General features: G+C 43.5%; 1 protein-coding gene across 5 annotated transcripts in view; it reads right to left on the minus strand.

The window, feature by feature from the left end:
- Positions 1-23,956, minus strand: part of obscnb (obscurin, cytoskeletal calmodulin and titin-interacting RhoGEF b) — a 123,100-nt gene that overhangs the window by 18,140 nt on the left and 81,004 nt on the right. For all 5 annotated transcript variants that reach the window (XM_060921011.1, XM_060921008.1, XM_060921010.1 and 2 more), the window contains 10 exons: positions 23,278-23,542; positions 23,119-23,162; positions 17,855-17,956; positions 13,140-13,279; positions 12,812-13,012; positions 12,611-12,687; positions 10,516-10,686; positions 9,544-9,703; positions 8,433-8,549; positions 1,093-1,257 (listed from right to left, as the gene is read on the minus strand). In XM_060921011.1, coding sequence (XP_060776994.1) covers positions 1,093-1,257; positions 8,433-8,549; positions 9,544-9,703; positions 10,516-10,686; positions 12,611-12,687; positions 12,812-13,012; positions 13,140-13,279; positions 17,855-17,956; positions 23,119-23,162; positions 23,278-23,542 — 1,442 coding nt within the window. The remainder of the gene's footprint in view (positions 1-1,092; positions 1,258-8,432; positions 8,550-9,543; positions 9,704-10,515; positions 10,687-12,610; positions 12,688-12,811; positions 13,013-13,139; positions 13,280-17,854; positions 17,957-23,118; positions 23,163-23,277; positions 23,543-23,956) is intronic.

A 23,956-nucleotide genomic window follows, 5' to 3' on the forward strand; every position in this document is an offset into this window, starting at 1 on the left:
AAACACACTCACTTTGCGAAGTATTGAGTTGCATTGCTGACACATTACCGAGCCTTGTTTGGTTTCCTGATCCCTGATTTCCTGTTTCTCGTCTACGACAGCCTGTTTGTGCCTCGCTCGACCGATTACCCGGTTCACCATTTTACGATTTTGCCTGCCTGTAAATCAACGTTTAATATGTTGTTGATAGCAAGTAAGACGAGAAAATGGATGACAACCCATAGCGCCCCCCACAGTTGAAAACTGGATTAATGTGATGGAAAAATTTTGAGACTCGAAAAGCTGCTGGACACTTTGGACTGACGATGTATCGTTACATGGATCTGACTTTTCTTGATCCAAATCGATGATCGTAATCCACCACTCCCACCAAATTTCTGTTCACTCAAGAGCGAACTGTATACAGTTTATCTGTGATGTAATAGGTTTATCTGTGATGTAATAGGTCGGAGTACAGATATACAGCTGGATCCTCTTTCCTGTTTTTCTTTTTTGATATGTGGAGGGACGTACCTGCATATGTACAGTATGTGTGTGTATTATAGATATATATATATGGATTTATGTATGTGGGTGCGAGGGCTTGTATGTTTGCGCGTGTAAGTGTCCATATCCGTAGATACGTTTTCTTTTGAATGTAATTTATATGTTCCTACTTTATATATTTATTTTTCATTCAGGTTTTTATTTTTATTAATATCACGACGGTTATTACTACTGCCTTTTTTTTCCGGTCTCCATTGGATTAAGTAAACAGACAATAAGCCTTGTGTTGTTTTACTTCTTTTTCAGCCTTTTGTTCATTCCGAAAATAGGATGTAAACGTACTGTATGTTCCGTCTCTGCAACTAATAATTTTAATAATTTAAAAAAAAAAAAAAAGGAAAACACTTGCAAATGGTGAAAAGTCTTGCTTCTGACCAAGCTGTCGGAGATGATAGTCATACACCAGTCCCACCAAGTTTTAATTCAACTACTCATGTTCACAATACAAAGATACTGAGGGGATCTGAAAGATGCATTAAAATGACATTTTACGAAATATCTTGCTTTCAATCCATTGCTTTGTGTGTATTTGCTGCGTGCTCGTACCTGTCTGACGGGCTCTCCTAAAGCTTCCAGGTTCGCAGGGTAGTTCTCAATGAGGGAGACGTGATGTGTGTTTTCGGAGCGTGTGGGAAGAGAAGAAACCATGGCGTACGCCTCTTCGAGAAGACAGCAGTTCTGTCCGTTCCTCGCCTTATTTTTAATCAGCTCCTACAGATCAGATCAAGTTCCAAATCCACATCAGTGATGCCGTATTTTTGTCAAATTAAAAATCTCGCAAGCACAAATAAAGTGAAAAGGAAATGGGTCTGTCTCAGAAACTGGGTACTGTGGGGGTCCCCCACTAAATATACTCTCAGTCAATAAACTATATGGTTTTGAATGGTGTTGGTTTTAATTTGAAATAAAATGATGAAAGAAATAATACAGATAAAACTAAATCTTTGATGCGAATACTCTATTCAGAATTTGGCAAAAATTCTGCAAATCTGTGGAAAAATGGCGGCTTGATCTGGGACATGATAAACGGTTGACTACATCGCATTCCCTTAAAAAGGTTGTAGTCCACTGAAAAGTCTATAGTTATCACTAATTGTATTTTAAATTGTAACTTTATCCACCTAAGGATTGGTGCGCTCACAGAATAATCATAACCGTAATAAAACATCATGCAAAATATTTGATCAGCGTTGTAACTCCATTTTCCGCAAACCCAAAACCAATACGATCGTGTGTTTTGATCTAAATGGAAAGCCTCAGGGTCGAGGTCACTACCTCACCAAAAGTAGTAACTTAAAATCACTACGCCATATAAAAATTTAGTTATAAATCTGCGATTGTGTTTTTTAAAACGAAAGCTGAAAGTTAGGTATAGAATATGTTTCTTACAGAATATGTTACGATGGTAGCTGGTCTTGTATGAATTTCTGAGCTATAAAATGAGTTGTGGTCTATTTTTTACCGTAGCGTGTTATTTGCGTGCGGGGAAGGACACACATTAACAATTTGCATGTGTAGAATGGAATTTCTATTTCCTTCACTCCAGACCGCCAGGGCGGTGCTGAAAGCACTCGTGGAAGCATCTTTGCATCCGCGCGTTTCGAGAACCGCATACAAAAGTTGTCATCTCATGACGTATGACGTGCCTGCCTACATAAGGCAACATCCCACGTCATTTGGCCTCTTCTTTTTTCTCGCGTTGGAATCGCATCTCTTCTATTGGAATTGTGTGTGTGTTATCAGTTAACTGTGGGAATACCTGCGACAATCTACAGTGCAGCTCGTGACTGAAGAGGACTTCAGTGGGACTCGACTCCACGCGAGCTGTTTGGTCGCCAAGGTAACTTGGTTAACATTATTTTGAGATTGTTTTATGTATCGATAGTCACTGAATCTTGGCTGCCAAGTTTTCAGGGACGGCTATTATATCGGTCTTGTCACAAACTGTTCGGTTGCCGGCAGGTTTGTCAGTGTTGAGTGAGTTAGCGAATTGGTTGCCAATAACGTTAACGTGTACTTACAACTTTACTTGAGCATCGGTTTTCTGGTTGCTAGTAAATCGTTGTCTGTAGTGGTAAAGTTGTGCTTGCGAACTCGCTAGCCTTGGTTGCCAGGCTAGCAAGCAGCGCTACACCTTGCTTCTTTTCTTTAAAAAAAAAATCGTGGGTGAGTAGACACTGAGATGGATTCAGTGAGGTGTTCTTCATGGAGGTGCTGGATGCACATGATCGCTGCGCGGAGTGCCTTGGCATGCAACATCTAAGGGAGGCAATGTCTGATCCATGCCCTTCCTGTGCGTTAATGCCGCTTAATGTTAGACAGGCGCGGTTGGCTGGTATGGAATGTGCGTCTAGCAGTTTTCTGCTCTCGGACTCTCAGACACAGTGCAAGCGTAGGCTTTCACCACCAATGCATGCAAAACAGCGCAAAAAATCTAAGTCTTCTGAGTTAGAGCATAAAGTGGAACTGCTCTCATCTACAGTGGAGCATCTGCTGCCTCTGCTTGCAAGCCCCCCCCCCCACAGCAGGGGCACAGGGAGGTACTGTAGAGGAACAGCCTGCACTGCCTGCCTCCTTGTCACCCGTTGGCTCATGTTCTCAGCCACCTGACCAAGAGGAAGTGATGTCTGTGGCTGCCTCAGACACCTTTTTCAGTCAGTCTTCTTCCTCGGCGGAGCCATCAAGCCAAGTCCTGCCAGGTGTTGAGCCCCGTGATTCGGGCAGTGATGTTACCTCTGGGCAATCTGGGGAGTCTGCCTCAGTGGTGGGTTCGGTGGAGGCCACACTGAAGGCTTTGCTTGCACGTTTGCAGTTGGACACCCTGGCACCTCCTACTGGATCTGAGAACATGTTCCTGCGCCATGTTCAGTGCGCCTCTCTGCGCCCACAGTGTCGTGACTTTACTTCTGTGGTGGCCTCTGCCCTGGAGGCTGCTACAAAATCTGCCCGTCCAGACCAGATGTCTCGCACGCTTGCGGTGATGCAGGACCCCGGTGCTGTTGGCTTGGGTAGCATGCCAGTAGTCGAATCAAGTGTTGCTTCGCTCATTGTGTCTCCCGATGAAGCACTTCGGGAGCAGGTGCGTTGCCCTAACGCTGAGTGCCGCCGCACAGACGAGCTACTTTCTCGTGCTTACAACTCTACTGCCTTTCTTGGCAGGGTGTCTAACTCACTGGCACACATGCTTGTTATGCTGCACTCGACACTCAACACATCATCGGCAGATCCACTGGCGGCTGAGGTACTGGAACTTGCATTGCAGGCTATGGGTGTCATTGCCAACCAGTGTGGCACTACCTTGGGCACCTTGCTGCAAGCCCGTCGACAAGTGTGGCTGGCTCAATCGCCTCTGCCAGAAGTATGCAGGAACAACCTGAGGCACCTCCCACTGGCACCTGGACAGGTCTTTGGGCCAGCAGCACAAGAGGCCCTTGACAGACGTGTGTCTGTTACAGAGTCTCATTCCCGTCATGTGGGCGTAGCACCCACCTTCAGAGCTCTGCCAAACCCTTCTGCCTCACGCTTTAGGCATGTGGCCCCTAGAGCTGCACAAAGGTCTCCTCATCGACCCCAGCAGCAGGCCCCCAATCCCCCACCTCCCTCGGCCAGGCAGGGTGGCGCTCAGCCACACGCGAGTTTTCGCCCTTTGCGACAGACGGGTCCTCCCCGCCGCCGTCGTCGCCCCCCCATCCCTTCCGAAAAACGTAGACAGGACCACTGACAGGTCAGGGCCAGTGGCAGGAGTTTTTACAGGCAGCCAGCTAGTGCGTTGGCGCGAAATAACAACCAACAGCTACTCACAACCCTCTCAGAAGGGTACCGCCTGCAATTCCGCCACCGGCCACCAATGCATTCGGGTGTGAGGCAGACAGTTATAACCAATCCAAGACAGGCAGAAGCCTTGTCGAGAAAAGTTCAGTTGTTACTACAAAAAGGAGCCATAGAGATGGTCGACCCCATTGTTCACCCAGGGGGTTTCTTTTCAGTTTATTTTCTTGCTCCAAAGAAAGACGGCGGGTTCAGGCCAATTTTAGATTTAAGAAGGTTGAACTGTTTCTTGAAGGTGCTTCCTTTTCGAATGCTATGAACAACAGATGTACTGCAAGCGGTCACAAACCAGGACTGGTTTGTGACCGTAGATCTTGAGGACACCTATTTTCACATACCCATTGCCGCGGACCACAGGCGCTTCCTTCGTTTTTTGTTCATGGGAAAGATTTTTCCGTTCAGAGTTCTCCCCTTTGGACTTTCTCTGGCACCAAGGGTGTTCTCGAAATGTGTCCAAGTAGCACTAGAACCCCTTCAGAAGGAGGGCATAAGAGTGCTCCCTTACTTGGACGACTGGCTTCTTTGTGTGGCATCACCCGAACAGGCCAGGGAACATGCTCACTGGTTGCTACGACACATTACAGCTCTGGGGTTCAGGGTGAACCAGAGGAAGTGCAAACTGGTCCCAGTCCAGGCAACACATTTCATCGGCCTTGCCCTGGATTTGAACACTATGCTGGCCAGTCCCACGCCAGACAGAATAAGTTCAATTCTCACTGGAGTGAACCACTTTCGTGTCGGGGGAACTCAGCGTTATGTTTCTCTCCTTCAGCTGCTGGGGAAACTCACAGTGGCCTCAGTAGTCATTCCTCTGGGTCTTCTGTGGCTAAGGGCTTTTCAGAGATGGCTTCTTCAACTGCGTGTGTGTCCAGTGCAAGACAGACACACGAGGGTGAGAATAACACGCTGTTGCATGCTCACTGGCTTCTTTGTGCGGCATCGCCCGAACAGGCCAGGGAACATGCTCACCTTGGTTCCAGGCACACTTTCTCACTCGTGAAGTTCCACTTGGTCCCTCACCGGGACGGTGGGAGGTTATCCGGACAGATGCTTCCCTCATGGGTTGGGGTGGAGTCTGGCGTCGGCAAGGTGTGAACGGCACCTGGCCTGCTCCGTGGCGCACGTCCCACATCAACACACTGGAGTTGATGGCGGTGTTTCTGACGTTGCGCCACTTTCAGGAAGTGCTACAGGGCAAACATGTATTGGTACGTACAGACAATGTGGCAACTGTTTTCAATATCAATCATTGGGGGGGGGCACATGGTCTGTAGCTGCGCTTCAGGTGGCTCACAGTCTCCCTAGTATGGGCTCAGGACAACCTCCTTTCCATAAGAGCATCTTATCTACCTGGACGCCTAAACAGTTTGGCAGATGCTCTGTCACGTGGCAAGGTGTCTCAAGGGGATTGGAAACTGCATCCAGACACGGTGGAACAGATCTGGAAAACCTATGGGAGAGTGACTGTGGACCTGTTTGTGAGCAGTCAGACAACTCATTGTCCAACATGGTTTTCCCTGGGGAATGAAATGGCAGCGTTGGGACAGGTTGCTCTGGCCCACAACTGGCCGAGGGCCATCCTTTATGCCTTTCCCCCTCTACCACTGTTGTGGAGGACTCTCTGCCGTGTGCGCGATCACAGTCACCATGTGCTATTGATAGCTCCTCATTGGCCATCCAAGCCATGGTTCCAGCTCCTGCTGTCACTACTAGTGGGACCCCCTTGTCAGCTGCCCAGCAGGCCCGACTTGCTGACGCAGATGGAGGGCAGGATTCAACACCCATGTTCCGAACGCCTGAAGCTCTGGGTGTGGCCCTTAGGGCCCCAGGGCTACTACTGGAGTGTTCAGAAGGGACCAGGAACACTGTGGTGAACGCACGTGCAGAATCTACCCGACACTTGTATGCAGGCAAGTGGAAGGTGTTCTGTGATTGGTGTGCGGAACGCAACATCGACCCCCTAAGCTGCTCTGTTCCACAGACTTTAGATTTCCTGCAGCACCTTTTAGAGCTTGGCAAGGCTGCATCTACACTTAAGGTGTATGTTGCAGCACTAACAACCCACTGTTCAGAGGTTGGAGGTGTTTCACTTGGGTCCCACCGGCTGGTGGTAGCCTTTTTGAGAGGGGCAGTTCGTCTTAATCCTCCTCGCTTTGTGCGGAGTCCGTCATGGGATCTGAACACTGTGCTCGAATCCCTTTGCTTGCCTCCTTATGAGCCCGTCAGCAGCTGACATTAAGTGGCTATCTGTTAAAACGGCTTTTCTTCTTGCCATCACAACAGCCCGGCGTGTGAGTGAGCTACATGCCCTCTCAGTGCGTACTGTTTGTCTTCGTTGGGGCCCTGTGTTTGACAGTGTTTCATTGTGGCCTAACCCAGCTTTCCTCCCGAAAGTCTTATCTCCCCAGTTTAGCAACCAGCCGATTTTGCTGACTGCTATACCGGTGGACAGGACGGACTTGCGTGCAGAGTTGTACCCTGTCAGGGCTCTGAGGCTTTATTTTGATAGGACGGCAGCCTTTCGTATGACAGACCAATTGTTTGTTTGTTTTGGTGGTGCTCCGAGAGGAAGGCCTCTGTCCAAGCAGCGGCTCTCCCTATGGGTTGTGGAGGCAATCACCTATGCCTATGAATCTATGGGGCGTACTGTGCCCTCTCCTGTCTGCTGCCATTCGACGCGTGCTCAGGCAACATCATGGGCAGCTCTCCGGGGCGTACCACTCGCTGACATTTGTGCTGCTGCAACTTGGTCCAATACATGTACATTTACCCGGTACTACAGGCTAAATGTTGCGTCCATGCCATTGCTGTGTGCAGCTGTTCTTCCAGAAGGTGGTGATGCTCTTCTGAATTCCTCGTGACTGGGTTGGTATTCATCTTCCACTAGTGCTTTCAGCACCGCCCTGGCGGTCTGGAGTGAAGAAAATAGAATGCTGGTTACGAATGTAACCGTGGTTCTATGACTAAGTGGAAGACCGCCAGGGTCTTTGGTCACTTGGATTGCGCGAGAATGATCTTGAGGCCAAATGACGTGGGATGTTGCCTTATGTAGGCAGGCACGTCATACGTCATGAGATGACAACTTTTGTATGCGGTTCTTGAAACGCGCGGATGCAAAGATGCTTCCACTAGTGCTTTCAGCACCGCCCTGGCGGCCTTCCACTTAGTCATAGAACCACGGTTACATTCGTAACCAGCATTTCCACTCCTATAGTTAGAAGTTGATCGTGCTTCCATTTGCGGTCTCTCTGTTACGCGAGTGATCTGTTCGGACATTATCGCTGAAAAGGTGAGTTTTGACAGTTTTATTTTGTTTTAGTCTTGCAGTATAAGGCAATAGAATGTTTCTTTTTCATCTTACTTTCATATTTTGTAGTGTTTGCGTATTTTTGGCCAATATTTTGCAACCGTGGTCAATTTAGATCGAACTTTTGATAGAATCTACGGCCAGTCATTTTGCCCCGCCCCCGCCTTGCGCTCCGTCCGGTGCGGTAATGATGTCCCGTTGCTCGCGCGCCACAGCAGAGACCTGCGCGACCTTCAGCCGGTACAGTCGCTGTTCTTTTACCGCCGCCGTTATTCTCATCTTTCCGGTGTGTTCTTGATTTTTCCATTGTGTCCTATTTTGCCATATCAAATACCCAAAATGTATCATATTCATATTTAAGTGAACAATCAATTCAGTCATCATAACTTGGCATTTTTAACCCAAGCAATCAAAAAGAGGAAATTTATTCAATATTTTCACTCCTCTGTGAAGGACGGGCTTTAATTCTTCATGATGGAGTTATTTTATATGGAAATCAATTTTACAAAAGCATTTGAATTGTAATCAAAAAAATGTTCCACAGTGGAGGCCAGATAAAGCAAGATGCTATCTTTATTCTTATTAAACATAAGAAAAGAAACATTGAGTGTTGGGTAAATGCAAAAAAAAAAAAGTAAAATTAGAAAATTTATTTTTTGACCATAATGTCCCAAATGAGAGACCAGTTTCTGAGACGGACCCAAATAAGAAATCCATGGTGTTAATAACAATAATAAAGGAAGTGTGTTACCTTTAAGGTGTCTTTGTATTTATGGATTCGATCCAGTGGTCTCTGAAGATAACTATTCACACTCAGGACTGGACCTTCTGCAGGATCCACATTTGCCAGCTCGGTATCTGCGTAGTTCTAGTTTGTAAATATAAGGACAGAAAAATTTCTCGATTGAGTCGACGTTGCTCATTTTCAAAGCCACTTAAACACTTAATACCTTCAAAATCTGCTCTCTCTCTTACAACTTAAAATTTAAACTGTATTCACAAATTATCGACACGCCAACCACAATGATTGGTTTTTCAAAATGTTTAAAAACCATCTTCAAAAACTAGTCCTGTAGAAAGACACACGAGAGTTACCTGAGAAGGATGTTTTTCAGCACAATCAGCAATTTTCCAGAAAACCCAGACGTCATCGTCGGCGGTAAGCACGGTGGAAAGATCATGGACATGTTTTTACTGATCAAATTCACCGATATTTCATGATCTCCTCGTCCAAACCTACTTTGTTTCTTACTCTTTCGTTTGACGGTCACCATTTTGTATCTAAACACGCGTTTGAGAAGTCACGTGAGTGAGGTCTCGATAATTGTAGCCACTCTATGTTGTTATTTTATGCTATTTCAACTTCATATTGAAAATTTCTTGTTATTTCATGATGTTATTTTGAGTAGTGTCATCACCACCTCTTGACTTAAATTAACACCATTTCCATGGTACATCTCATCATTTCAGGTCAAAATTTTAAAAACACGTTTTATGAGCCTGGCTGCCAAGATTGAAGTGAAACACTCCAGCAAACATTACGTTCAAAAGTTTCAATAATGACCATCTTCAAATCACCACATATTGAATTGAAATGTCTTAAAACAGCATGCCATCTTGAAATAACAAGACACTGTGTCAAAATAACAAAATATTACCATGAGAAGTCAAAAATACTACGAGCATGTCACCTCCCCTCCCCCACAACTTGCGGGTCAGGGTTTCCATACGTCCATTCCATCCTCCAGCATTTTCATTAAGGGCGCCAGTAATTTAGGAATCGACCGTCTCTGAGAAATATTACAAAGTATGGACAGAAATTGTGTTCTATGTGCATTTCCATGTAATTTTTAAGTCCTCACCTTGAAAAACTGATGAACATCTTTGTCCCGAACGGTCGCCTGGGCCTTCGCCTGACCGACCAAGTACTGCAGATAGTTCTCGAATCCTTCTGTGTTTTTGAGGAAGCGCATGGCTATGTCATCATCCGTATCACAGTCTTTCAGCTCAGGCAGAAAAGAGCTACAGGGAAAAAAAAAAAGAAAAAAAGAATGTCATAGACCACAAGGACTGAACTCATGGAAACGTTCTTGATCGCGAACCCTTCCAAACTATCCTGAGGTACACCGTTGTCGGTTTTGATTGTGGCAGCAGCTCCAGTAATGAAACGAGACGCATTTTACCTCAGGATATTTGTGGACGGGTTACAAACCTTTCCAACTCCGCCAAGTTTTGACGCTAAAACTTGGAAAAATCTGCATATGAGCAATTTTTGGCCACTCGACCTTTCATCAAACGCATCCATAACTGACATCATGGACAATGATCAACAAAAGGCTCAAAAGGCAAACAAATGGCCTCATCTATGTAGGGTTGGGAACCAAAACTTGGTTCCAAATTCAAACCAAATCCTCAATTCCCAAGTACCAGGGAGGCGTAAAAATTTGATTTTCGGTTCCGCTCATGGGCTCTGAAAGGTGATACTCCTTTATTATTGCATCCAAAGGCGACATCTCTGCAAGGACGTACATAACTATCTATCTGCCAGGACCTGTCTTCTTGACGTGACAAATATTAGACCTCTTTTTACGATTTTGGGATTAAAACGGGGAAATGATAAGAACCGGCCCAATACCCAACTCTAAATATACATATTTATTTACCTTTATTTCTGAGAGTGATGCAAACAGTGTTTCCATGTGTGAGATCAGGAAAATCCATCAAGGTCACTAAATTGATGAAGCTATTGTGATGCAGTTCGCTTTTGAAACCATGTGTCTTTCAGATCTCTAGTCACCACACCACAATAATATATTTTATTCCTCATTACGTACCTGCTGTGGAATGAACCAATGTCACTAATGTTGCGGAAGATGGTCTCCTTGTGACTGCGGATTTCAGGCGGCGTGCTCTCCTCGTCAATATGCTTCAGATGGTGCGATGTAACAAAGTCCATCTCCTTTATAAACTCCTCCTCACTGGTAATGAGCTCCTGGATGAGTTGGCTTTTCAGAGGACAGACGTAAAAACAGGTTAACCAACAGTCACCGAAAGCAAATTTAGTAGCCGTAAAACACTCTTTTGGGTGGCTGCCATCAATGTTATAGCTACCTGGAGCTAACAGTTCTGGACAGGCTGAACATCTGCAGCGTAAGTGCGTGCAACTGATTCTTGAGGTATACAGTAGTAATTTCAAGTACAGTATATAGTTCGTGCAACTTCATTGCATCTGTGTCGTAAGGGAACGTACACACTGCACACCTGCTGCGTAAAATATCTTACAATTTTGTGCAACCTCTCGTGTGTACCGACATCATAAGATATCTTACAGTTTGCACAACCTCTTGAAGGCCTTGGACATTGTGCGTACTTACATCGGAAGATATTTTCCAGTTTGCGCAACCTCTCTTTAAGGCATCATACATTGTGTGTACGTACATCGTAAGATATTTTAGTTTGCGCAACCTCTCTTTAAGGCATCGTACATTGTGCATACATACTTCATAAGATATCTTGGTTTGCGCAACCTCTCCATCAGGCATCGTACATTATGTTTAAGTGCACTGGAAGAAATTTTCCAGTTTGCACTCTGTCTCTACAAGGTATCGCAGATTGTACGTACGTACATCGTAAGATATCTTCCAGTTTGCGCAACCTCTCAAAAAGGGATCGCACATTGTGCATACATACATCGTAAGATATTTTACACTTGGCACAACCTCTCTTTAAGACATCGTACCTTGTGTGTATTTACATCGTAAGATATTTTACAGTTTGTGCAACCTCTCTTTAAGGCATCGCACATTTTGCGTACCGACATCGTAAGATATTTTACAGTTTGCGCAACCTCTTTCTAAGGTATTGTACATTGTGCGTGCATACATTGTAAGATATCTTACTTTGCACAACCTCTCTATAAGGTATTGTACATGGTGCGTGCGTACGTACATCATAAGATATTTTACAGTTTGCGCAACCTCTCTTTAAGGCATCGTACATTGTGCATACATACTTCATAAGATATCTTGGTTTGCGCAACCTCTCCATCAGGCATCATACATTATGTTTAAGTGCACTGGAAGAAATTTTCCAGTTTGCACTCTGTCTCTACAAGGTATCGCAGATTGTACGTACGTACATCGTAAGATATCTTCCAGTTTGCGCAACCTCTCAAAAAGGGATCGCACATTGTGCATACATACATCGTAAGATATTTTACACTTGGCACAACCTCTCTTTAAGACATCGTACCTTGTGTGTATTTACATCGTAAGATATTTTCCAGTTTGCGCAACCTCTTTTTAAGGCATCGCACATTTTGCGTACCGACATCGTAAGATATTTTACAGTTTGCGCAACCTCTCTCTAAGGTATTGTACATTGTGCGTACATACATTGTAAGATATCTTACTTTGCACAACCTCTCTATAAGGTATTGTACATGGTGCGTGCGTACGTACGGACATCGTAAGATCTCTGACAGTTTGCGCAACCTCTCTTTAAGGCATCGCCCATTGCGCGCATGTACATCCTAAGATATTTTACAGTTTGTGCAACCTCTCTATAAGGTATTGTACATTGCACATATGTACATCGCAAGATACTTTACAGTTTGCGTAACCTCTCTATAAGATATCGAACATTGTGCGTATGTACATTGTAAGATATTTTACAGTTTGCGCAACCTCTCTAAGGTATTGTACATTGTGCGTGTATACATCGTAAGATATTTTCCAGTTTGCACAACTTCGCTTTAAGATATTCTGGTGTACGAACCTGTCCTAAGGTACTGTCATCATATCTTCCAGTTTGCACAACCATGTTCTAAGATAAAGCCGTTTTTCAAGCCCGGCTGAAAGGAGGTGGCTTTTCAGAAAAATGATCTGAATCATGTGATGCGAGTGTGTGCGCTCGAGAAGGAGAACTCACCAGAGCTTCCTTTTGTACTCTCCTTCAGTGACCTCCTCTCCTGCACTCTCTGGAACCTCTGCTGTATCTGCAGAAATCTACAAAACGCCACCTTTTAGCATTTATTCAGTAAAGCATCAACTGTGTCATCATTCCAGCGTTCAGGACTGACGCCAATGAAAAGAACATATTCACGGATTTCACAAACATCTCAGCACTCACCTTCAGCTTCTTGTCCAGGTATGCTGGAGAGACCCAGCCTTGACGCGAGGGTGTCGTTTTGGTAGGTTTCGTGCGCACGAGCCATTTGAGCGGATGAGCCGAGTCCAGGACCTCCACGTACTGGCCCTCCTTCAGAGAGACGCTCTCTTTACTCAGTCCCATGGGGTTATAATCCGCTATCGCTACATAGATGTCAAACATCTGCACATGATAAAGAGAACATGGAAATACAACAGAGAAGAGATCTTGATATTTAACATTCTGGAATACGAGTTCTTGAATTTCACAAATCTTTAAATGGAAGTAAATATTCGAACGATCGCGTTACCTCTCCTCGGGCCTCACCCTCATCGGATTCTGAGGACGAGTCGGTGACCAGTGAAGCAGGACGCGAGCGGCCGTGGAAGGGAGACGGAGACGGAGTCTTACTCTCATCATCACTATCGGCTCCCGGCACACGCAATGAAGCTGAGAGAGAGAGAGAAACGGAGACAAAGACAAACTTTAGCTGTTGAATATTTCATTAGAATCATAGGTTAGGTTCAGACAATTAACTGAACATTTGTGTCACTCAAAAATAGTACACAGAACCTCCCTAACTCCCACATCAAAGGAAAAAGAGAGAGAGACACACGACAAGAGAGAAACAGAGAGACAGAAAGACAGAGATGGAGAGATAAAAAGAAAGGGGGGACAGAGGAAAAAGCCAGAGATGGAGAGAGGGAGAGAGACAGACAGTGAGACAGAAATCCAGAGAGAGAGAGAGAGAGAGAGAACCTGAGAGAAACGGACAGTGAGAGAGAACGCCAGAGATGGAGGGGAAGGGAGAGAGACAGACAGAAAGCCAGAGATGGAGATATAAAAAGAAAGGGAGGGAGCGGGAGAGACAGAGAGAGAAACAGAAAGCCAGAGATGGAGAGATAAAAAGAAAAGGAAGGGACAGGGAGGAAGCCGAAAGGAGAGAAACGGACAGTGAGACAGAAATCCAGAGAGAGAGAGAGAGAGAGAGAGAGAGAGAGAAAGAGAGAGAGAAAGAGAGCGAGAGAGAGAGACACACACACACACAACAGGAGAGAAATGGACAGTGAGACAGAGCGCCAGAGATGGAGGGGAAAGGAGAGAGACAGACAGAAAGCCAGAGATGGAGAGATAAAAAGAAAGGGAAGGAGGGGGGGGGAGAGAGAGAGAGAAAAACAGAAAGCCAGAGATGGAGAGATAAAAAAGAAAGTGGGGGAGAGAGAGAGAGAGAGAGAGAGAGAGAGAGAGAGAGAGACACACACAAAGCCAGAGAGAGAGAGAAAAAGCCAGAGATTTTTTTTTTTTGGGGGGGGGGAGCAAGACAAAGTGAGAGAGAGAGAAACAGAAAGCCAGAGATGGAGAGATAAAAAGAAAGGGAGGGAGGGCAAGAGAGAGAGAAACAGTCAGTGAGGCAGAAACCCAGAGATGGAGAGATAAAAAGAGAGAGAGAATGCCAGAGATGGAGAGATAAAAAGAAAGGGAGGGAGGGAGGGAGGGAGGGAGGGAGGGAAAAACAGATAGTGAGACAGAAAGCCAGGGATGGAGGGAGAGAGAGTGAGTGCAATGGAGGGAGGGAGGGGGAGAGACAGACAGACAACAGGAGAGAAACAGACAGCGAGACAGAAAGTCAGAGGAGGAGAGAAAAAAGAAAGGGGGAGAGAGACAGGGACAGAAAAACGGTTGTGGGGGAGAAGAAAGATGTAAAACATGAAACCTCAAAAACGTTTAATTCGAGGAGCAAAGTCATCAGAAGCACAGATTTGACTGGAACTGAATTTAATTATTTATACAAGTAATAAAATCAACACTCAGGACATTTGGGCACTAAAGCAGTGGGATGAATGTAAGCACACAGTATCTGCACCCAGCTGAAAATGAAGCTGGAGAAAAGAAGAAGAAGAAGAAAGAAAAAAGAAGATTCTGCAGTTTTGTCTGTGGATACATACTGGTCACTTTGGGCCATGTTTTCATCCACTGGAGCACTTGGCGGTTCTGTAAGCTGTCTGAATAACAAATCAGTTTCAGTGAGTGTGTGGAATCACTGTGAGGTGGTGAAGGTGCGGAGGGATGAGGGAATGAGTGATGAGGGAATGATGGGATAAGGGAGTTAGGGAAGGATGAGAAATGGCATCACTAGTAAAGATCATCATCATCAGAAAAATAAACTTGCTCGATGTTAAAAGTTTGCCTCTAAAACCCTGACGTTTTTCAACTCAGACGTACTTTACAGGGGCGGCACGGTGGTGTAGTGGTTAGCGCTGTCGCCTCACAGCAAGAAGGTCCTGGGTTCGAGCCCCGGGGCCGGCGAGGGCCTTTCTGTGCGGAGTTTGCATGTTCTCCCCGTGTCCGCGTGGGTTTCCTCCGGGTGCTCCGGTTTCCCCCACAGTCCAAAGACATGCAGGTTAGGTTAACTGGTGACTCTAAATTGACCGTAGGTGTGAATGGTTGTCTGTGTCTATGTGTCAGCCCTGTGATGACCTGGCGACTTGTCCAGGGTGTACCCCGCCTTTCGCCCGTAGTCAGCTGGGATAGGCTCCAGCTTGCCTGCGACCCTGTAGAAGGATAAAGCGGCTAGAGATAATGTGATGTGTGTGATGTGACGTACTTTACAGCACGTCTCCAAACTCTGTGAAACCAACTCAAACATTTTTTGAAGGCCAATTTAAACAACAAAAAACAGCAAAACAAAAAAACATATCACGGCAGTATTCTTTATAAATCATCACCATCATCTTGAGTGCGTGTACTGTTCATGGACACCAAAGCGGACAGCATGGTGCTCATGTTATGGAGCTTTTATTTCAAGTTATATGTGGAAAAAAAGAAGGAAAAAAGCTTCTTTTTTTTCAAGCAATTAAAGACAAACTAGAATTAAATCTCAAGTTTTTCATCTTCTTTTGAATTCTAATGCTGCTCAAAGACAAACAGTTTGAGTATTTTGTAAAAAAAAAAAAAAAAGTGTGTGTTAAATATATTATTTGATCCAGTGTAGAAATTATATAAGAATCAGAATTCTAATTATTATATGATTACTGAAATGGATCACTTTCCTTGTGATAACATTACAAGCTTGTTTACGAATACAATGCCGGAAATAGTTTTATTTTTCAGTTCTAATTATGTTATAGATCAGGTTTATTCTTATTATTGTGTCAGGTTCAGATAAAACAGTTTCTTCGTGTTTGAGATTTTCCTTTATTCCGTCGATGGTTTCGTATTTCGGATGAAACACTGGTGCCAAAAAGCATCAAGTGTTCATCAAATTATTATTTACTTTCCTTTGCAACAAAAAAAAACCCTTTTGTTTTGACCTCCACCAAGGACGTTCTATGTTCGGTGCTTTTTGTTTGTTCGCCTGTCTGTTAGCAGGATCGCGCTAAAACTCTACCGACCCGATTGTTGTGAAACTTGGTGGAAGGATCTAGCATGGGCCAAGGAAGAGCCCATTCAACTTTGGAATGAATCCCAGTCTTTTCACTCTCGCAAACATCACAAGATACGGAATCTGCCACGAAGCTTCCACAGAGGGTATTACCGTACACAGTTGCGCGAAGCTATGAAGTTGATCTTCGAGTGATGAATGTACACATCACGAGTGAGTGAGGCAAGCGAACGGGTAATATTTTTCAACACGAGAAGACAAACTTCATATCTTCGCGCAACTGTATAATGTTCTTGATATCAAGTTAATGAACAGAACTTTAATTATGAGCTGGCTCGCCATTTTTGACGTGTCCCCAGTCAACGGGAAAACACTTGGAGTGACGTCACTGGAGTGAAATATCGGGAAATATGACACTTTCTCGGTAGAATAAAAACGTATTCTATTCCCTTCTCGCAGGTTTCATTCATTTGGTTTGATAGCATGCAATATTGTTAAGCCACATCACTTATCCTACGTGCATCACGTCACTCTGTGTCTCCCAATGGAGAACGAGCGCTGAATATGGTTTACGATATCGCATGGTTGTCAAGACAACGTAACGGCACAGGTCGGAAATGTAAACCTTCCATGCTGTGACAATTTGTAAACAAACATGGTCGCCAGGTTTGCTTCGTTAAATACGCAAGATTTTGAGAGAATTTTGTCTGCCAGGTCGCTCAGTTGTGTGTTGCGATCGATCTTGATTTTAAAAAGTAACTAAGTAAATTACACAAGGAGAATAATAATAATCATTGGCCTGACTGTGCAAGCATTGGCTTTCACTCATGTTACTGCTACACTGGCTGGAAGGTAACTGGACTGCCACGCTAACAGCACTGAGTCACGCATAAGCTAGTGTCGGCCTTTGAGAATGCGCATGTATAATAATAATAATATTATTATTATTATTATTATTCAGCTGGCTTTTTTTCGTGGTATATCAGATATATTCCATTCAGCTACTCGTCTTCAACTCTTTCAATATCATGCTAGCTGAATGGAATACATCTGATAGACCACTCAACGCCAGCCAATATTATTTAACTGTCACTCAGATCCGTGATGCATTTCATATGCAACACAAGAAGATAAATTTCATATCCTCAAGCCAACGTGTGGTGATCTTATTATATCAACACATTCACAAACAAAAAGTGCCCAAATTTATCAAAACAATTCATCGATTTCCTCACGAGTGAAATATAGAGATTTGTGTCATGGTTTTGGTTCTCCATCTCCATATAAGCCAATAGACGGCAGTAAAGTTCAACAGTGAAAAACATAGCCAATGTAGAAATACGATGCCTCCTTATCACAATCCACATTCACGGTTCCCAGGGATCCTCTGGGTTACACAGGTTGGCACATCCTTCGAATAATTTTGGCAATATATCCAGACATGTAAAGTGGTTGAGGTTGCAGATTTGCGTATAATCGAAGCGTCGTCGACTATCGTCCTTGGTGGAGGCCTGCACTCTCCAAGCGCCCTTCTGACATTGCATATACGGAACAAGACAGCTGATGAACAAATCAAGAAATGGTTAAAATGTGTTAAAACTTGTCTACGCAACACTAGGAGACACTGAAATGCTCTCACTCACCTTGTGTGATCTTGGCAGAGATTATCTCGGTGATGTGTGACGTGAGCTTCTGGAAGAATTCAGCAGTATCGACTCCAGCCAGGGAAGGAAGTTTCAGCTCTCCTGAACGAGAAGGAAACAGTCCTGCGTCAGGTCAAATACTGTATACGCGCAAAACAAACCTTTGTTTCGAGAAACAGACAGGAGTTTATGGTTTACTACATTCATGCATTGTAACTCGGAGTGCATAAACTTGTGATTTCAACAACAGCCAATCAGAAACATGCTCCGACAAAACAGCAAGTACTGCACCCATAACCGAGAAACAGAAACTTGAATGAAATCAAGTCACAACTCAAATTTTCATCTCTTCCACCACAGCAATTGCACTGTTTTGATTCATTAAAAGCTACGAGCCGTTTTATTATCCATTTACAGTTACATCGTTGACTGGAGATCGTCCATGAAACAAGCGAGCTCCAGTTATCGCTTACGTTATGGACAGCAGCGAGAAACGGTTTCTGTCTTAACAGTCAGGTGAAAATTCAAATTCAATCCAAATTGCTTGAAACTGCTCTCATTGAATTCAGAACTGAATGCAGAACATACTTTTATCCATTCTTCAAATACGACAAATCAAAGACTGAAAAAACGGCTTAATTTTTTAGAAAACTGCTGTACGGTAATATTCTGTCAGCACATAGATGGGTGGATACTGAATACAAAGTTTGAAAAGTTAGGAAAAACAATTTATGCAAATTAGCATTAATTACGCTAATTGGGTAAAAACGTTAAATCGGTACACTCAATAAAAAGTCATAAAAGATTATTTCTAATCCCCTCTTTGTGCTCTGTAGGTCTTTGTATTTCTCAAAAGAAAGGCCTACTAGTGTTTATATCAAAGAATATCAATGATTATTTCAATTAATATTCACAGCTTTCAAGGCGAACCTCGAAAAAACCGTCTGATCCACATCCAATAAACAATTCACGTGAACGCAACTGAAATCGACACTCGTGTTTCTGACTTCTGGTTTTTTTTAAATCTCATTCCAACCACTAAAATCTCAATATTTTTCATCAGAACAACTCCAGTTAAACTGCAAAATATTTATTTACATGCATCAGTTTGGTTTGAAAAAGTAAGTAGGTAAAGCTTTGAAAACTCACTTCAAAGTCTCCCGCGAATCAGAAGATCAAAACTAGATGACTGCTGAATCCTTCAGAGCAATTCCAGCATTATGGACGTGACACTTGAACTCAAAATGGCAACAAATGACCCAGTGCATGTTTTATTGTCTCCCAGTATTTAAACAGGTGTTGCATATTTTAAGGCTGTACCATACTGGAGAAGTGATAGAACAAGAACAATTCCCATAGTACATCTAGGGCATGCCAGAAAATGCCAATAAAAGATGCGTTATGGATGTGACAGAAAAAGTATCACTTTTCTTGGGTGACTGTACATTTTTATCAAACTCTGTGAAATTGTAAACCTAATGTCGAAATGGAGATATCCATTTGATAGAGGGGTCCAAGGTGAATATTAAAAAATCTTTGTTTAAAATATTTTGTATTTCATGCAGAGTTTCGGAAGGAAAAGTCAGCGTTATGGATGTGACGAAATTCCGTTATGGATGTGACGCGTCTGAAATAGACATGGCATATGTTTAGAAAATCAGCAATTTAACCACCATAACCCTTTCAAAAACTCTCTAAATATCAGCTAAAACTATCAAAGTTCTTAAATAATATTTAGGATGGCTATTGTTTTGCTGTTTTGTGGATTTTAGCATACATTTCTGTGGCTTGTGGGAATAATATAGAATTGTAGATGATCAAAGTTGATTTTAGCTTGGGGTTTACATTATAAGAAAGAAAAGACTGACAGTGACATATTAGGTTGGTTACAAATTGGTTCAACTTATTCACATCTGTAAAATACAGGCCTAGGTGAGATCTCTGGGAGTGGTTTTGATGTATTACATGTTGCTTTATTTTTGCATGGTGAGGTTGACATTTACATGGAATTGCCCTTCATCAGAAACAAAGAGAGCGAGAGAACATGCCGATAAATAAAAGTTATCCGATTGATATTGACGAGTAATCCAGTCGGAAACCGATCAGAAGAGAGACAGCGAGCGCCTGACCGCTTTCCAGCAACTCAAAAAGAAAAGCGCCGTCAGTTTCCCGACGTCACACGAGCAGTGTTTTTACTCTGTTGTACCGACTTCAACCTGCCGTTCCTCCCAAAGTACTGAGCAGATCTTAATGAGATACATTTCTTTGGAAAGCAGAAATTATGAGCTTTTTAATGACAGAAAATATTCAAGAGTTAAGCAATGACAGGTTTGGAAACTTATACCCTGTCCACACTAGGGATTTTGTACCGATACGAAACTACTTTTGTACCGCAACACCTGTCCACACTAGCGACTATACCGGTACTGTAGCGGTATAACTGTATTGGTACGAAACCCACAAATGTATGGGTTTCATACCGGTACTGTAGCACTTCGCTGTAGTGTGGACAGATGAAGCGGTTCTGTATCGATACAAATATAATGCGCAAAGTCACACACCTCAATCGATGTCTTCGCTGAATAAAATAGTGAAGAACGGAGATTCGTTTGTTTCTTTCTCAACTGCCTCGCGCGTTTTATACGATTCGACTGAATAAATGACCACCAGAAATACAGACTGTACATTGACAACAAAAAGTGCACACACGTTGTTTCATCCGCCATATATTCTCGGAAGGAAGCTACTCGGTAACCGCGGAAACATTTCGCGCACGCGCATTTCAACTACCGTGAAAGAAAACCGCAAACATTTCTCGCTAGTGTGGACAGATGCACTAAACTGTACCAGTTTACTTTGTATCGATACAGTTATACCACTTTCATACCGGTATAAGTGTGAACACAGCATTAGATGAGCGTCTGCATGGACAATTTTCACAGCACGGCCATCGAGCCTCTGATACGCCTATTAACAGCTTGTCACGTCAGCAAGAAACCACGATCTGTAAACCCCCATCACTCCCTGACCGTTACAAAGTGCCGACACTGGAGATTACTTCCATAAATATATGTTAAATAACTTTGCAAACTGAGTAAATGTGTTTATTAATACTGCAAGTTGTTCCTCCAGAAATGAGAAGGTATCCTGCTGCCTTCATGTCCGATCAGAATAATGGGAAATATGAACTGCTGACTTGCAAGTTGCACAGGAACTCAAGCCAACTTGTAATTTTGAATGGGAACCTCGGAAATCACCTCGATTCCCCGAGTTCCCAAGTTGGGAAGACCCTCGACCTTTCAACATGGTGGACAGGAAGACAGTTTCAATTGCAGATGATCTGTAATTGTTTTTTTTTTCCTTCCCCCTCAATATACCTATAGATAGTTTGCACATGACGTCACAGAGTCGGGGATTCCCTAGTGGCAGCCATCTTGCGGGTCAAGCTTACCGTACGGGTGACTGAGCACACATTGTAACGCGCGAGTACAAAGTCTTCAAAAGAACCCAAGCAGGCTATTTAAAGCTAGCAATGGTGCACACCTGTTGTATTCACGGCTGTCGTAATAGGTCAGATGATGATGTCAAGCGGAGCTTTTATGGAATTCCCACTGTACGGGAGCACGAAGGCGAGCAAACAAAGAAACTCAGCATACAAAGGAGAAATCTATGGCTTGCAAGAATCAACCGCAAGGATTATCAGCCTTCCAAACACAGCAAAGTCTGCTCTGATCATTTTATAAGTGGTAAGTTGTTTAAATAAACAATCAATTGTGTTTAAGTTTGTTTTTGGAAATCAAAACATCATGTGAACAATCTCTGGAGAATGCCTAACTGGAACCGCTGAGTGTACGTTTACATTGTAATGTACACTTAATATCGCTCGTTTGTCACGTTTCTATTTGACACTTGTCACTTCACTCACGCAAGGGTCATTTTTGAAAAACATTTTAGGTCTATTCTGTATGATTTGATTTGTGTTTGGGATGCAAACAGCGCGCCTTTTGGCGGATGCCGCCTGAATCGCGCAGATCCGATTTTTTTTTTTTAGGGGGGCGTTGGAGTGTCTGATTATAATTTCAAAGTAAATTCTGTATTAAAATGACTAAATAAGCAAATCCGTTACAGTCCATGAAACAGGAAGTATAAGGATGAGAAAAAAACAGTTTAAATCGGAAAGCTGCGCACATTTGCTCAGCCCGAGCGGTGTGCAGGACTGCGCAAATGTGTGCAGCTTTCCAATTTAAACTGTTTTTTTCTCATCCTTATACTTCCTGTTTCATGGACTGTAATGGATTCGCTTATTTAGTAATTTTAATACAGAGTTTACTTTGAAATTATAATCAGACACTCCAACGCCCCCCCCCAAAAAAAAAATCGGATCTGCGCGATTCAGCCGTGAAAAAGGCGGCATCCGCCAAAAGGCGCGCTGTGAATATATAAAGTTGTATATATCAGACAGCCTTTAAAGTTTGATGAAGTCAGTTTCAGGCTTTGGAGCAGGCTTTGGCAGTTTCAGGCTTTGGCAGCCCTGCATAGTCATTTGAAAATGCATCTTTGTCCACTTCGTAGGGGTCAATTCCCCCAATCAAGGCCAGTTTGGCTGCATACCGTTGTCGTGAGATGTCGTCTAATGTATCTATATACTTCTGTTTGCTTGATTTTGCCGACATAGATCTTTATTTTAGAAAACTGACTATATAACTTCATAAATTCATCCGAGATAACGTAGCCGGTAATGGCGATGGTCCGTTTTGTTTGCCCCACAAGATGGCGGCTAGAGGGCGTTCCCCGGAATGCCGTGACGTCAGTGAAAACTATCTATTGCAACTTGTGCAGTTGCTTGTGTACATGTACACGTTTTGTTGCATCCTTTCTGTCGTCAAGCATGCGTGTTACAAGATCAAATGACGATTTAGCCAAGAAACAGGACCGAATGAATCTTGCGTCTGCCATTTTTCATTCCGCTTCAATAATCAAAAGCAGTTGAACTCGACATTTTCATAATTCCGACTTCAGAAGTAGGACCTTTTGACTTGCAGATGAAGGCAGAATTTGGACGAGTGCATTAATATAGACCTGTGCCCAATCAGAATCCACTAGCACTGTGGTATAATATAATTTAACATATGATGAGTATAAGGCTGTTTTATTTTTTTTGAAACAGTTTTAGCTTAAAAACAGATTAATTTGAGCCAGTGGTGGGAATCACATTGTTGAGAGTTTTAACTGGTTGATGTTGATGGAATAAATCCTCCTCTCACCTTTGCCTTCTTCCTCTGGGGGGCTGATTGTAATCCCACAAATCCTGTGAATGAACACAACATGAAAGCAGACTCGCCATGACACTTCATATCCACATACGTGACATGTCCAGTTGAAACGGTCGCGTTTTAATTGAACGTCATTACTCATGAGCTTACTCTGGTGGAATGATGCTCTGCTGTCCTGCTGGGAAAACAGTCAAACCTTGGTCCACGTCCAGGCGGGCGGTGATGACGGACTGGCCAGCGCGGTTGCTGGCGATGCAGGTGTAGGTGCCGCTGTGATCCTGCCCAACATCCATCAGGATCAGGCTGTGCTGGAAACCAGAGCTGGCGAGCTTGTATCCAGGCGTGTCAGCTTTAATCCACAAAACATCCTTCGGGAGTTCTTCCTTCAGCCAGTTCACGCAAGGAGTCGGAGAGCCTGTGGGGATTTAAAAAAAAACCTTTCATATTTATTCAAGAACATCTCCATGAAGATTATACAATCCTCCTGAGACGAAAGTCACTCTGACCACTCATCCTGAAGTGGTTTATTCCAGTTCCACCACCATGAGAAGTATTTTTATTTATTCAAAACTGACATGGAATAATGCGTCATACTTTTTATCCATTGATAGCTTCATTTAATGTTGTCCACAAAACAACATTACAGCAGTTTGAAACGGTCGCTCCATGACCATAACTGACTCCAGAGAATCTTTCCTTTAAAGCGAGACGGCCTTTCGATTTCATAAAATCGGTGAAATTTAGTTCCGTCTGAAATGTGGTGATTGTGATATCTGTTTATTTCTGTAATATCTCACAAAATATCAGGCCATTCTGTTCTGTGGCTGGG

Source organism: Neoarius graeffei, chromosome 5, assembly GCF_027579695.1.
Source record: "Neoarius graeffei isolate fNeoGra1 chromosome 5, fNeoGra1.pri, whole genome shotgun sequence".
NCBI lineage: Eukaryota > Metazoa > Chordata > Actinopteri > Siluriformes > Ariidae > Neoarius > Neoarius graeffei.